This window comes from Trichechus manatus, unplaced genomic scaffold (genome assembly GCF_000243295.1).
Source record: "Trichechus manatus latirostris isolate Lorelei unplaced genomic scaffold, TriManLat1.0 scaffold00195, whole genome shotgun sequence".
Classification (NCBI taxonomy): Eukaryota; Metazoa; Chordata; class Mammalia; order Sirenia; family Trichechidae; genus Trichechus; species Trichechus manatus.
Genome location: NW_004444131.1, coordinates 3,745,921 through 3,760,606, shown reverse-complemented (window position 1 = coordinate 3,760,606; position 14,686 = coordinate 3,745,921). Strand labels below are relative to the sequence as shown.

Sequence of the window (14,686 nt, the reverse complement as noted above, 5' to 3'; positions counted from 1 at the left end):
CGCCATCCATGACCACAACTGATACCACAGGCAGTATCATGAGCAAAACTCGTTGCCTTGGTCTTATTTTCCACTGTACTCTAGCCATCTAAAATAACCAATTATAAGCAATTAAAAGTAAAATTGGCACTTTACCAAGAAAAGTTTGATTCATTGTAAAGTCACTTATTTGCTAAGAATATGATTTGTAAGTTTCCTGTATCAAATAGCTCATTCTGTTTGCAAGTAACTGTGTACCTCCTGTATATACTCTTGGAGACAAATCTATAGTCATCAGATTTCCAAATCTTGTCAAATTATTGCCCCCCTCCTGCCATAATTCTTTACCCTAGAACTCCCCAGAGTTACAGTGAACATAATTCACTAGAGCAGAGAAAATGGCTTTGCTCCCATAGTCTGGGGCTTTGGCATATACTCAGAGAGGCCATGGCAGAAAAGAAATACCAACCAGTCAATTAAGTTTTTGTAGACTAAAAATGTTTCAGAGAAAAGAAGGAATTGTAGAAACAGCACATATATTGTTCAGGGCTGTGGATGTGACAGTAAACACAGTTTTCTGCGCTCAGTAAATGCTGGCTAGGTCTAGCCATCCCAGAGCACCCATGCCGTAGGTGAAAAATTGGTAAGACCCAACCCCAACACATGTGGAACTTGTTAGCAATAGAAATACCCAGTCCTGGTGAATTAAAATTCTAGATCTGTAGAATGCCCAATGGAATAAAACGTATGGGCACACTCATATTATCCTCTACCTAAAAAACCATTTCCATTAAGATCCTCCTTATTCAGGCTATTTACCTCCTCAAAAGTGTACCAATACTTACTGTGCTTTAAAAGGGAAAAATTTAAAAATCCATTGGGGTCAAGCCTGATGCTCGTCTGCCATAAGTCAGTGCTTCCCAGATCGGTATCAGAGGCCTGAGCTTGCCAAAGATGAAAAGCAAGACCTATCATAAGCCTTGTTAAAAGCCACTGATTCTAGAAAATTATTTTGCCACATGTCAAATATCCTTTGCAAAGTGGTGAGGCCGAGATGAATCTGGCAGAGTTCCGATGTCCTCCAATTGTCTCATGGAGACCAGCTGGAGTTTTGTATAGTGAGTTTTTCCTTCCAGGGTTTTTCCATCTATTCAGACCACAGGGACAAAAGCTGGTTGAAAATCCAGTTCATAGAAAAATAGAGGCATTAAAGTAACACAAAGATTACTAGTACGCTAGTTAAGAGATCTGAGTATTTCTCTCCATTGCCAGTAACTGTGAATATTTAGGTTAGTAAATCAATCTGAAATTTGGTTTCCTTGTCTATAAAATTAAAGGAGTAAATTATGCCTGTAAGACCTCTTTTAAAAATCTTTACGATGCTATTTCAATATATACAACTGTAGCTTTGATATTTCAATAGCTAGTTCTTAAACTGTATAGTCATTTTCTCCTGAAGCCCATCAGAGATTTTAAAAACTAGAGAGAAAATAATACATGCTTTTTTACCTCAGAACAGGAAAGGTTTGGGTATTCCTAAATCTAACCTTATGGAACCACAGAACTGTCTCTCAGCAGCCACTACCTACTTGGGCCATTGCCAGTGAGCACTTCTCTAGTTAACTTCCTGCTTCTGCACTCAGGCCAGAGAGAGCCGCCAGGACAGGGGCACTGTGTGCTGCCCGGGGCCTGCTCTGGGTCCTGAGCTCCAACAGCCGTGTGACCTTGGGCAGATTAGCAAGAATTTCAAATGTGAAAAGCCCCACATAGCATATATCTTGTGCCTAGCAAAGAGTAAACCCTCAGTAAATGGTAGCTATTTTTTTTTTATTACCACAATTGTATGATGATAGCATTCACATAATTCAGTGCATAATTCCACATAACTGAAAAAAGTCTGTGAAGGTACTGATAAAATCAGTGTTACTACAACCTGTGGTCCCAGCAAGCTGTCTCTGCTCTTTCTAGACTACTTACTGTTACTAATGCAATCTCGTTGACTTAAGGGCATGAATGCACATGCTGGCTCCCTATGTCTCTTTCCAGAGGTTCCACATGGCACAGCCTTGAGGATGTGACAATAAGGGAACAGGTAAAGAAACTGGTAACAGTTTGGAGGGGGACTGGGTGGCTTGGGTTCAGAGATGGGAGATTTACTTTTCAGTACATACCGTTTGTATCTTTAAAAGTTTGAACTGTATGTCTTACTTACATATATTCTTCAACAAGTTAATTTTTTAAAAAGGAAAAAGATACAATTTATATTTTAAAAAGCGTTGAGAGTTGGGGAGCTGAAAGGCTTCCCATCAGCAAGCTCTCTGTGGCTTTAGAGTGGCTCTGTGGCCTTGTGGGCTGTTTTAGCCTTTTGTTCTGCAACTGGAAGGCCACTGGTAGAAGCCGAGGGAGGGCAGGAGGGAGGAAGGGAAAATAATTTTGGTGCAAGATTATTCAGGTTTTGACTGGTTTCTGCACAAAGGACCCAAAGGAATTCCTATTGTAGATAAGGAGCAGGGTTTCACCTCTAAGTCTATTTCCAAATCTTGCCAATAAGTTAGTGCCCACGGAAGGTGAAGTCATGATTAAAGGAAAGAAGCACAGAAGTCAAAGTGTGTGTGTGTACGTATGTGTGGTACGTGTGTGTGCACACGCGTGTATGTAGTTCAATAACCTGTCCTGGCTCAACCTTTCTTTTTTTTTTTTTTAATTATTTTTAATAAAGAAAAAAAACTCCCCCAAACTGCTTCCTTTTGAAAATTAAGATTGACTTAGAAATAACAAGGAATGCATTTTATTCGAGGAAGTGCAGTCTAGTATACCAAAGCACAGGGTTAGATTTCTCCTTTTATTCATTATTTTCCACCCCTCGTGAAATTACATGTAAGTGCTGGGCATTGTGAAGAGAACTGCCCTGAAAAGAAACATCTTAAATCTCATGATAAATAAGCTACCATACAGCACACCATGGCAGAGGGGATCTGTAAGGAACAAACAATGTGTTCAAAATGCTTTGTGTTAACCATACATTAAAATTCTAAAATGTATAAATATAAAATGTATATATGAGAAAACAGATTTATATAGAAAAGAGCTTCATACATACTATAAAAATTAAAATATACCATGCTTGAGTAGCTCAGAATAGGTCTGTAGTATAGTATGACCTTAAACCAGATTAAGCATATTTAAGTTTCTGAAAAACATGCTCGGTGAGAAAACAGTATCAAAGTCATCATGTCATGGCTAGTCACCTGAGTCGGTGCCAACTCAACGGCAACTAACGACAGCCGTCAACTGGCTACAGCTCTGCTTGCCTCACACGGATCCAAAACACTTCCTTTTGGGCTGCAGACTGGGCAAAGTATGTTGGTTTAACAGGTCATCATTGTACTTTTAAAAGGTGTACTTTAGGCACATAGGAAACAACATGGACTGAACATAAGAAGAGTATGTGAAGAAAACTAAAAAGTGTGCTTGAGCAAAGAAAGAGGCATCAGCCTATAAAACAGTTGCTGGTCACCCAAAATATGCTGATGCTTAAATGTCATCAGTTACAGGCAAGCATCATGCTCAGATACACTTAAATACATCTTTATAATTTAGCATCATGAAGCACCTAGTTAAATATGACAAGGTAGTGTAATCCCATGATCTAGGATCAGTAATTTCTATATCCAACCATCCAGATCCTGAAACTTTTAGCATAAAAAAGACACAAATGCAGTGACAGCTCTGGGTTCTATGCAACACTGATGTAGAGGAAGTACAACGTTCATGTAAAACTTTCAACTTACTGTTTTCCTCTGTTCAGTAAGGGCTTGCAGGTCGTATCTGCTGAAAGACTGAATGGAGCACTATCAAATCATGCTATTTTGGTAGCAAAAGCTTAGGTTCCAGGGACAAATTAGATGAACAAAAATAAGTTTCTGTGCGTCTTTGGGAGCCTCAGAGTGGTGCAAACAGTTAATGTGCTCAGCTGCTAACGGAAAGGTTGGTGGTTAGAATCCACCCAGAGGTGCCTCAGAAGATAGGCCTGGCAATCTGATTTGAAAAATCAGCCACTGAAAACCCTATGTAGCAGAGTTTTACTCTGACACGCATCGGGTCACCATGAATCAGAATCGACTCAATGGCAACTGGTTACTCGTGCACTTTTGAAGGCTTGGCTCAACTCTTTCACAAACTGTTCCTAACTCCCTGGAGAGTCTACATGCTTGCTCTTCATCCTGATGGCAGACATTGCCAGTTGCCTACACAACATTCTTCCTTGCTAAAAGGACCCAATTTTATTCAACACTGAGCAGCCATGTGTTTCACAGAAGCTTAGAGCCCTGGGATTGAATCTTCATTAGTGACCCAAAGCTTTTAATTGCATTCTCCTTGCCAGTGATTGGTTAAGGAATAGGATAATGATGAAAATCTGGCTAGGGAGACATGAGAGAGAATCTACTGCTGACAGGCTTTTGTGCAAACTTTCCTTGCTCTTAAAACAGCACAAAAGAAAGTAGTGTTCCTTTTGCATCTCTGGTGCCTGGAACTGTGGCAGAAATATTAGGAGTAGGGGGAATCAACCTAAATGGAGAGCAGACTGGATAGGAAGAATCCGATCATGGTGACATTGTTAAGTCACTAAATTAAACAACCCTGGGACTTCCCACCTCTGGACTTGTTTTGTAAGATGTCCTTATCATTTAATGCATTGGGGGCAGAGAGATTTCTGTTACTTGTGGCCCCAAGTAATCTGATGAAATCCCCTTACGCTGAAATAATATAACCTGTTTTATATAGTATACACGCAATTTAAAAACTAAACCAACTCTTATGTGAGTACAAACTTTTCCTCCCCCACAAATTCATGCTTCTTTGGAGCATGTTCTATAATCTGTCTGGAATACCATCCTCCCCAGCACAATCAATCACTTCAAGGCCCAAGTCAAAGTCCACCTCCTACAAGAACAGTTTCTTATATTAATCCCTGCCTACATCCTTTTCTAGCACTAGCATATAGTATTTACTGCCTCCAATTTTTCCATCTTGTTCTGCCGATTTTTGTATCTCTCTGTCAGTGACTACTGCTGTGAGCACACAGTAGGCACTTAATTTACAGTGACTGAATGAACAAGTGAATGAATGTGTGCAAAGTGCTGTTTTCCTTCATCAGAAACTTGGGCTTTTCCTTTCCTCTTGTTCGCCCCTGTCTTCTTTCCTCATCTTATTCTCTGTAGATGAAAAGACAAAAAGATAAAAGAAATTCAGAGCTCAGACTCTGAATAAGTATTTCTAAAGAAGGCAAAAGTGGAATGCCCTACCTTCCGAGCGTAATAGATCAGTGAAAGAACTATAACAATACGGGGAGCAGTAGTTGGATGCAATACAAATGGCTCCTGTCTTTATACCTCCTTATAACATGTTAAGAAGCCCTGGTGGTGCAGTGGTTAAGCGCTCAGCTGCTAAACAAAAGGTTGGGGGTTTGAACCTACCAGCGGCTTTGCAGAAGAAAGATGTGGCAGTCTGCTTCCGTGAAGCTTACAGCCTTGGAAACCCTATAGGACAGTACTACTCCAACCTACAGGGTCACATTTGAATTGGCATTGACTCAACGGCAATGGGTTATAAGACGTTAACTAGTTCCACTCTTGAGATTGGTAGGGTAGGCGGACATCCTTAACAAATCGCTATCTATGGTAGAAAATATAGCAGAGTCTAGCACACAGTAGGCATTCAATAAAGGTTTCATGAGTGAGTAAGGAATAGCATAGCATTATATGGTCAGGGCTTTGGGCTTACACCTTGAAGTTATTATGATCAAAATAGGATGCAACGTGGATACCAGGAGTAATGCCTCTGTCTGGTGTAATGAACTTCTCTGAATGTACTGACACAGGAACATTCAGTCTAATATGGACTTCAAGCTGTTTGGAAATGAAAAGTGAAATCTTGGGTGGTTGTTGTTTTTACTTTAAAACTCCTATGGTTGGTAGCTAAATCTCAAAACAGAGGACCATCAGCAGGACACCTCCAGACCATCTGTAGAAAGACCTCATCCTTAACACACAGCTGCGTCTCTCCTAATCACAGTTCTCTTCCACGTGACAAGCTCTTGACACAGTGGCAGCAGAAACAGCATTGGGCAAGATTGTGACCCAGTATGGGAATTGGCTCTTACCCCCAAAGGTATGTAAATACAATTCTAATAAGCTTTGGACTCATTCCAGATATTAAAAAGTTAAAGTTTCATTAGGGAATATCAAACCAACACTAAGAACTTCTGCAAGACCTTTTATATTACACAATAGAGTAAAAACTGAGTAAATGTTCAGATATTTAAATGAGCACCAAACACTACAAAGTGCAACCAACATGGTTCTATTAAAAATTCTCTTCAACTATGGCATTCGAGGACAGCAATACAATATTTTCTTTACAAAGCGACCAATATAAAAATCTGCAAATGCCATAAATTTGTTTACAGGATATTATTCTTATATAGGTATGTCATTGGATATACTTTCTTTTCTTTCCTGAGGGTTTTTTTTTTTTTTTTTTTTTTTTGTGGTTTACTTTTATTGTACTGCTGGATGCATTATCTTTGATTATCCTTCCCTAAAATGATTTTTAAAGACCTGCAAAAAGTTTTATTGCATAGGACACTATTCATGACACAGAGATTGGGAACTGCAAATATGTGGCATTGGAACAAGTCTTACAAATAGTGCATTTTAAGAATTTGTTACATACTTTTTTTTTTTTTTTTTACAGTTTGTCTCTTTTAAAAAAATTGAAGTTACAGCTAAGAGTGAACTAAGTACAGTGAAGCATTTTAGGAATGTTAGAGATTAGAGAACAAGATGAATGATACAAAGGAAAAAAGCCATAATTCTTGTCGGCTATATATTGTATTGCCTTCAAAAGCAACTGTACATTTGTAATCAGTTCATAGTTAAATATTTCTACTAATCTGTTTTGGGAGAGCAAATGTCTTTCAAGGTTTCAAGTTCCTCTATAAGCTTCTTGTTCTGAACTTCCAGCACTGCAACGCGACTCTCCAGACATTTTACATATTCTTTCTTTCGACGTCGACATTCTTTCGCAGCTTCCCTGAAAAAAGCAGAAGCAAAAGGGCAAACAAAATATTTTGTGCTGCTATTGACAAACAGATTGAAGTAAGCTCAGTAAATGTGATCATGGTTACATTCCAAATCTTGGAACAACGTTCCCAATTCAATTTCAAACGCTAAGCTAAACAGGATTCTTAAGGGTAATAAGTGTCCCTTCCACAGTCCACATAGCAATTAGTAGAATTACTGCATCTCCTGCCTTGATTAGAGTTCACAGTAAACAAGGTCCAAGCCAAAGGCAGTTACTCTGCTTTATGGCAATAAAGATCTTTGAGGGCCTTGAGTTCCTCAATGAGAGTCTTGTTTTGGTTTTCAAGCACAGCCACACGATTTTCAAGACATTTGACATATTCTTTCTTCTTCCTGCGACACTCCCGGGCAGCTTCCCTGGAACCAACACAAGGCAAATGACTACAGGAACAACCACCCAGCACAATCCAGAGTGGTTCAATGAACTTCTGCCCCCCAAACTCAACAGCCAATCAATCGTACGTGAGGTTTGTACAAAACCACTCAACAAATGTAACCAAGCACATGCCTTTTTGTAAGACAACAGGAACAACTTGAGAGCACAATCAGTTTGCCCTGCATTCATCTCAAATGGCATTTTCTTAGGGCACATGTTCCATGATAACAATGGCCAGATCAATGAATTGTTTTCAGTAATCCAAAACAGGACCACTTCCCCAAATGGAATGTCTACAAAAACATTTACAGATCCTTTCAATTTTCTTTGTCTATCAAAAGCCTCATATTCCATTGCAATGAGTTCAACTTTATTTGATGAAAAAATGATTAGAAGACTTAATCCTCAGAAAGCTTAAATGTCAATATTGGAGATTTTTGTTCTTCAGATTTAAATCTCAGTAAAACCAATAAGATTCACCATGACTACAAGAAACAGTTTACTAGCTAGAAAATACAACATGTATAAAGATAACGAGCAACAAAGAAATGCAACTTTTCATAGGCCAAAATGAAATGGACACTGGTTCTGAACTGAAGAAGAAAAAGAAGGCAGGCACGCACGCAATACAACACAGCAATTCAGACAATTTAAACCCAGGACTGTGAGAACACCATGATTAAAATAATGAAAAGGAAGTTATTGACTAACTCAAAAGTGTACTTCAAGACTGTTCTCTAATCACACGCATTCAATAACCAACACATTAAATTTTAAAGCACTGTAAGCATGCCCAAAATAAAGAACAGACCAGCAGCCAAAGCAACAAACACAAATAAATGGATAAGATGAGTTAGTAATTTTCATGTATAACCCCACCAAAACAACAATGAAGATAGCCAACATTTTCTCTTGCTCCTTTTTTTGAGGGAGAGGAGGGTGGTGACTACTTCATTTAACTCTTCTATTAAAATAAACCTCCTGATGACAACTTTACTTTGGGATATTCAATTGCTCTGGGAGTGCATTGGTACCCGTCACTAACTAAATCCATCAAAAAAGCCCACACTGAAACAGATGTTATAATTCAAATATACTTTAACAAAAATAGTACTGAGTGTCTACAGTAACCAGTTGCTATAATGCCAATTAGCGCTGCTGTACTCCTGAACCGAATGTGACGCATACAACAGATTTGGCCAATTCTTTTATTTTTAGGATAATTGACTCCCGTTAACAACTGGATATCCATGTTTTCTCTATGAGAAGCAACAGTCAGCAGAAAAGAGACCTTGAAATCCCAATGAACTGCAGGAAAGATTAACCCCTGCAGTTCCTAGCCAAGAACAATAAATTTACCCTGTGAACTCACAAAGTTTTCAAACTTTTCAACTGGCTAATAAAAAAATGTAAAAGTGAATAATTGAATCTAATAAAAATAATGATTAATCTACGTGATGCACAGGGAAAAGTTAAGGATAAATCCAAGCACATTTATGCTTTGCCAGTTTGGGAAGATAATAAATTTTCTTCTACAAAGGAAACAACATTCATTTATGAATATCAAAGTTTTCATGATTAATCATCATAATAAATTCTAGATATAGAAGGAAGATAGGCATTTTACAAAACAGGTTACCGTTAAATGAAGTTTTAAATACCTAATAATGGTGTTGTGAGATGTTTAATTTTTAAAATTTTATTTACTCAGATGTTTCTCGTAAATATCCATAATTCTTATTTTACACATTTGTGTGTGTACATGCGTGTTACTAGGGTCAAAATGTTGTAGGCACAAAGATTTAAATGATCATACCACTAGGTGGTACATTCCTAAATACTGCTCAGCTATGGAAAACACCTGTTTCTTCTATTAATAGTTAGCTCAATTTTCGGGCCTAGGGTTTGCCTGGATATATTCTCAGCATGGAGACAAAGTATGTGGCAAGGAGGAAAAGTTGAGAAGGCTGTAAAGAAATAAAAACTGCCACTGGATTGGTGAGAATATAATTAAATATCGATTGTAAATGCCAGCCAACGAATAAAAAGAGTGTTTAAGAGGCTTTTTGCATTAATAAGAAAAACCTAGACACTTGTCACGAAGTTAAATCTGAAGTTTACGTGGAGGCCTGTTTGGGGGTGACCTTAGTGTTAGCGTAGTGGTCAGGTTCTGAATAAAGACTGCTTGATTGTGTACCTAGCTCTGTCTGGTTTGGGCTGTGTGATCTTAACCAACTGATTCCTTAAACTTTCTGAACCTCAGTTTCTTACCTGTAAAGTGAGGCTAATAACAGGATCTATTCTCACAAGGGTTAAAGGAACAGTAGAAATAAAGCACTAAAAACTTACATATGCTAATTGCTCAACAGATATTCGGCAACCTAATAGCCATTTACAATCTACTTTTCGTTTGCCTTGTTCTGAAATCGATATTGGAAAGGTAAAATAAACCTCAGAATCCCAAGGGACTAGAGACCTAGTTCTAGCCAAATGAAATGTAGGTGAAAGGTGCAGAATGGATCCTCTAGGAATGGTTTTCAGAAGGGCCAGACTCAGCCAGTGGCAACTTTTAGCTCTAGTCTTTCACCCTCTTCCTGTCTGATGGAATGTCTGGAGATGTGGCAGCCATGTTGTGATCACAGGAATGAATGGCACATGCTGAAGATGACAGAGCAGAAAGGAGGAGCCTGGATCCTTGATGACACTATAGGCTTTGTTCTGGCTGCACCTACTGCTGGACCTGCTATGACCAAAAAACCACCTACACGTGTAAGCCTGCACCTTCCAGGTTTTTGGTTATTTGTAGCTCAAAAAAAATTGCTATTCATAAAGTTATTAGTAGTTAATTATTTTTTAAAAACCCACAATTTTATCATTTTTTTTTCTGAAGAAGGCCTCATATATATGTGTAGGTAGTTGTGTGGGAAGTTTATAGGAGCTCATTGCCTAATATTTTATCTACAGTTATGTGCCACATAACGTCCGTTCAGGCAACGTCCGACCGCATATACGTCCATGGTCCCATAAGGTTATAATAGAGTTTAGAAATCCTGATCGGAGAACAGGATGTATCTTGGAGAACAGGACCAAACACAACACAAAAGGAAACTTTTCTGGTCCCTTTGGAAAGCCAGAGTGTTTGGTTGTGCATGACCTGTGTTGACCACTCCTGGGCCCTGTGGTCTCCACACCCTGATGTTTCATGGGCCCCACCCTCCAGGCCACTCTGGGCAGTGGGACAGCAGCCTGCAGGGCCTGATCTGACACAGTGCTTGCACAATGTCCAAGTCACATAACGTCCTGTTTCACAGAACGTATCATGGACGTTAAGTGACGCATGACTATATTCCATTCTGGTAGTTCTACTGACAAAATTTTGAAATCTAAAAATAAAAGTAGAGAATAATACCAAAAGGGAAATAAGAAAGCTGATTCCAAGTTCTTCCTTCTTATTTTCTTTGGGAAAATAAGACATCAATCAACAATTTTACAGTTTGCATTACTGTCGTACTTTATATTTCTAAACTGGAATTCACAATGTACATTCTATGACCAGAAAGGCAATCATATTCATAGCTGCTGAAATCTCTGAAAGTAAAATTTTAAAGTATCCATATTCCCCCATTCAAACTTTGGTATCAATATTTGTATAAAACAACTAGGACATTGTGTGAGCCCCACCTATTCAGCCCTTCAGGACTTCTGAGCACAATACTAACGATGAAAAGTATGACTCTAGCACAACTCAGTGAACCCAGAAACACTGCTGATAAAGATGTGTATATCTTAATGATCCTATTTCTGGTCATTTGTTGAGTTCTCCAGTGTACAAAACTCCATCAAGTGATTTGTGATATCTGGATAAGCTTGGGTACTATAGTCAACTTAAAAATTCCTGTAATGTATCAAATTGTGACATTTAAAAATCTATTAGTAAACAGAAACCTTGGTGACGTAGTGGTTGAGAGTTCAGCTGCTAACCTAAAGGTTGGCAGTTCGAATACATCAGGTGCTCCCTGGAAACCCTATGGGGCAGTTCTACTCTGTCCTACAGGGTTGCTGTGAGTCAGAATCGACTCAACGGCAACGGGTTTTCTCTTTTTTTTAAGTAAACTGAATATAGCTACTTCTCGTTCACATTCAGTTACAAAGGACCGTGATGAAATCAGCACTCATTTCTGAAATTTAGGGGCTCAGAGGCCACAATTTCTAGATTAACTAGGTTGCTAACACCTAGCAAATTAACTGCTACCACCACCACCTAGCAAATTAACTGCTACCAGGTGGTCCTGATCACAGAAAGCACACAATCCCATCTTAAATTTTTGATTTTCTTGCAATTAAATTATTCAACATTTTGAAATAAGGTGGTAAGACTGCTGATAAAACTTAGACCAATTCTGTTCTTTTTGAAAATAAGATTAATTTGCTCTATTCTCTATAATAACAACTAAACCAAGAAATAATATGCAAGTTAAATTAAAAACAGAATTTTCAAATATAGCATACTGCTGTTTAAAAAAATAAAATTACATAGATATGGAACAAGAAAGAACGAGAGAAAACAGACTGGAAATACATACACTATAGTTATTAGCAGTTATCTCTAGGTGGGGGGCTATGAATAATTTTAATTCTTTTTTTGTATTTGCATTTTTACTAAAAATTATCAGAACAAATACCATTTTAGTATAATAGAGAAAAAACAAAGTTGCAAAACAGATAAAAGAAAACTATATGTAAAAACTTAGACAGGCTTGACTCACACTTCAAGATATTTTGCTCATAAAGAAGCTAGAAAATTATACTTACCATCTATATCACAAAATAAATACCTGTCTTAGGCTGGGTTCTCTAGAGAAGCAAAATCAGTAAACTGTATAAATATATATACAGAGATTATATCAAGGAAACAGCTCACGCGATTGTAGAGACTAGAACGTCCCAAGTCCGTGGATCAGGGTAGAGGCCTCTCCCACGTCACACAGCTGCAGAAGCTGGCAAGCCCAAGATTGGAAGGTCAGAGAGCAGGGCTCCCACTCACAGGCTGTGCAGATCGACGAATCCCAGGTTCGGCAGATAAGCTGACAGCTCAAGTCCCAAGACCGGGAGATGAGACAACAGGAAGCAGCCGCAGGATCCAGAGACAGCAAAAAGCCAGAACGTCTGCTTATATACAGATGTGGGCCACACCCCCAAGGAGACTCCCTTTCATCTGACTGGCTACTCACAGTATATTCAATCATGGGAGTGATTACATTAAAACACGGAGAATCATGGCCCAGCCAAGTTGACACACAATCTTAATCATCACAGTCCACCCCTTGTCAACTTGGCACATGTACACATCTCCTTAAACCATACATAATCTCTGAATAAAGACAATGAGAAAGTCATACTTGCGCCTAACATGATACAACTAACATACAATCGAAAACGCACTAGCCCCATTTACAGCTTATATTTTATAAGTGAAGGAAACAAAAATATTTGATGCACACTTACAAAGTACAAATACTCGTAATAATTACAGTCCCCGTTTCTGCAACTGGTCACATGGCCATAACTGTTATTTAGAACTACCTTCTTCCACCACCCATTCTGTATTTCCTTTGCCCTCTGCAAGCACCTCGGCTGGTTGTGGTTCTTTGCCTGGTGGGGTGACCCAAACCTTCATTCCTGAAGGGTCTGTGTCATTAGCAGTCATGTCAGAATTAGGTAGCTGTAGTTTTCCACTGACTTTAATCACAGGGCATGGTAGTACTAAGAGATGCCCCAAGGAATCTCCAGCATTCCAGACATACTCTTCTTTACCTCCATTATGTAATATCAATTTGATTTCCTCTTGGTAATCAGGATCAATCACACCAGTCAGTATGGTAACTCCCTTCTTTGCCTGTTGAGCCAGAGGCATAAGGAGCCCAAAGTGGCCAGGTGGTATTCTTAACTTCCAGTTCAATGGAATCAGTGATGTGTCTCCAGGTGGGAGCATTCCTCTCTTTGGAACTAAGACCTCTAGGCCTGAAGAGCATAAGGTCGAGGGGACAGGAAGCAAAAATCTTGCAAGTGGGTCACTAGGGGTAATAGTGAGTGATGCCACTCCCATTTCTACCCCTTGCTTCCTGGACCCGTGAATCCTGGCTATGGGAGAAACAGCACCATATATTGGACGCTGGTTTAAAGCATATACAGCCTCCTGGAGAACATTGCCCCAACCCTGCAAGGTACTGCCACCTAGCTGGTGCCGTAATTGTGTCTTTAGAAGGCCATTTCATCGTTCTATCAAGCTAGCTGCTTCAGGATGATGGGGAGCATGGTAAGACCAGTGAACTCCATGAGCATGGGCCCACTGCCGCACTTCATTTGCTGTGAAGTGAGTCCCTTGATATAAGGCAATGCTGTGTGGGATACCATGAAGGTGGATAAGGCATTCTGTAAGCCCATGGATGGTAGTTTTGGCAGAAGCATTGTGTGCAGGGAAGGCAAATCCATACCCAGAGTAAGTGTCTATTCCAGTAAGGACAAAATGCTGCCCTTTCCATGATGGAAGTGGTCCAGTGTAATCAACTTGCCAACAGGTTGCTGGCTGATCACCTCGAGGGATGGTGCCATATTGGGGACTCAGTGTTGGTCTCTGCTGCTGGCAGATTAGGCACTCAGCAGAGGCTGTGGCCATGTCAGCCTTGGTGAGTTGAAGTCCATGCTGTTGGGCCCATGCATAACCTCCATCCCTGCCACCACGGCCACTTTGTTCATGAGCCCATTGAGCAATGGCAGGAGTAGTTGGGTAAAGAGGATGAGTGGTTTCCACAGAATGCGTCATCCTATCCACTTGATTGTTAAAATCATCCTCTGCTGAGGTCACCCTTTGGTAAGCATTCACATGAGACACAAATATCTTCACTTCTTTGGCCCATTTGGAGAGGTCTATCCACATACCTCTTCCCCATAAATCCTTGTCTCCAATTTCCCAATCATGTTCCTTCCAAGTCCCTGATCATCCAGCCAAGCATTGGCCACAGCCCATGAATCAGTATATAATCGCACATCTGGCCATTTCTCCTTCCAAGCAAAGTGAACAACCAGGTGCACTGCTCGAAGTTCTGCCCATTGAGAGGATTTCCCTTCACCACTGTCCTTCAGGGAGGTCCCAGAAAGGGGCTGTAGTGCTGCTGCAGTCCACTTT

At 39.6% G+C, this 14,686-nt stretch overlaps 1 protein-coding gene across 28 annotated transcripts in view; it reads right to left on the bottom strand.

Annotated features, from left to right (window-relative positions):
* Positions 1-2,668: 2,668 nt before the first annotated feature.
* The window catches only part of CREM (cAMP responsive element modulator), a 96,630-nt gene continuing 84,612 nt past the window's right edge, over positions 2,669-14,686 (bottom strand). For 18 of the 28 annotated variants that reach the window (XM_023741952.1, XM_023741951.1, XM_023741954.1 and 15 more), the window contains one exon: positions 6,935-7,481. In XM_023741952.1, coding sequence (XP_023597720.1) covers positions 7,337-7,481 — 145 coding nt within the window. In that variant the 3' untranslated portion in view covers positions 6,935-7,336. Of the gene's footprint in view, positions 7,482-14,686 lie in introns of all 28 variants that reach the window. The other 10 variants (XM_004387852.2, XM_023741960.1, XM_023741957.1 and 7 more) reach the window with 2 other exon arrangements.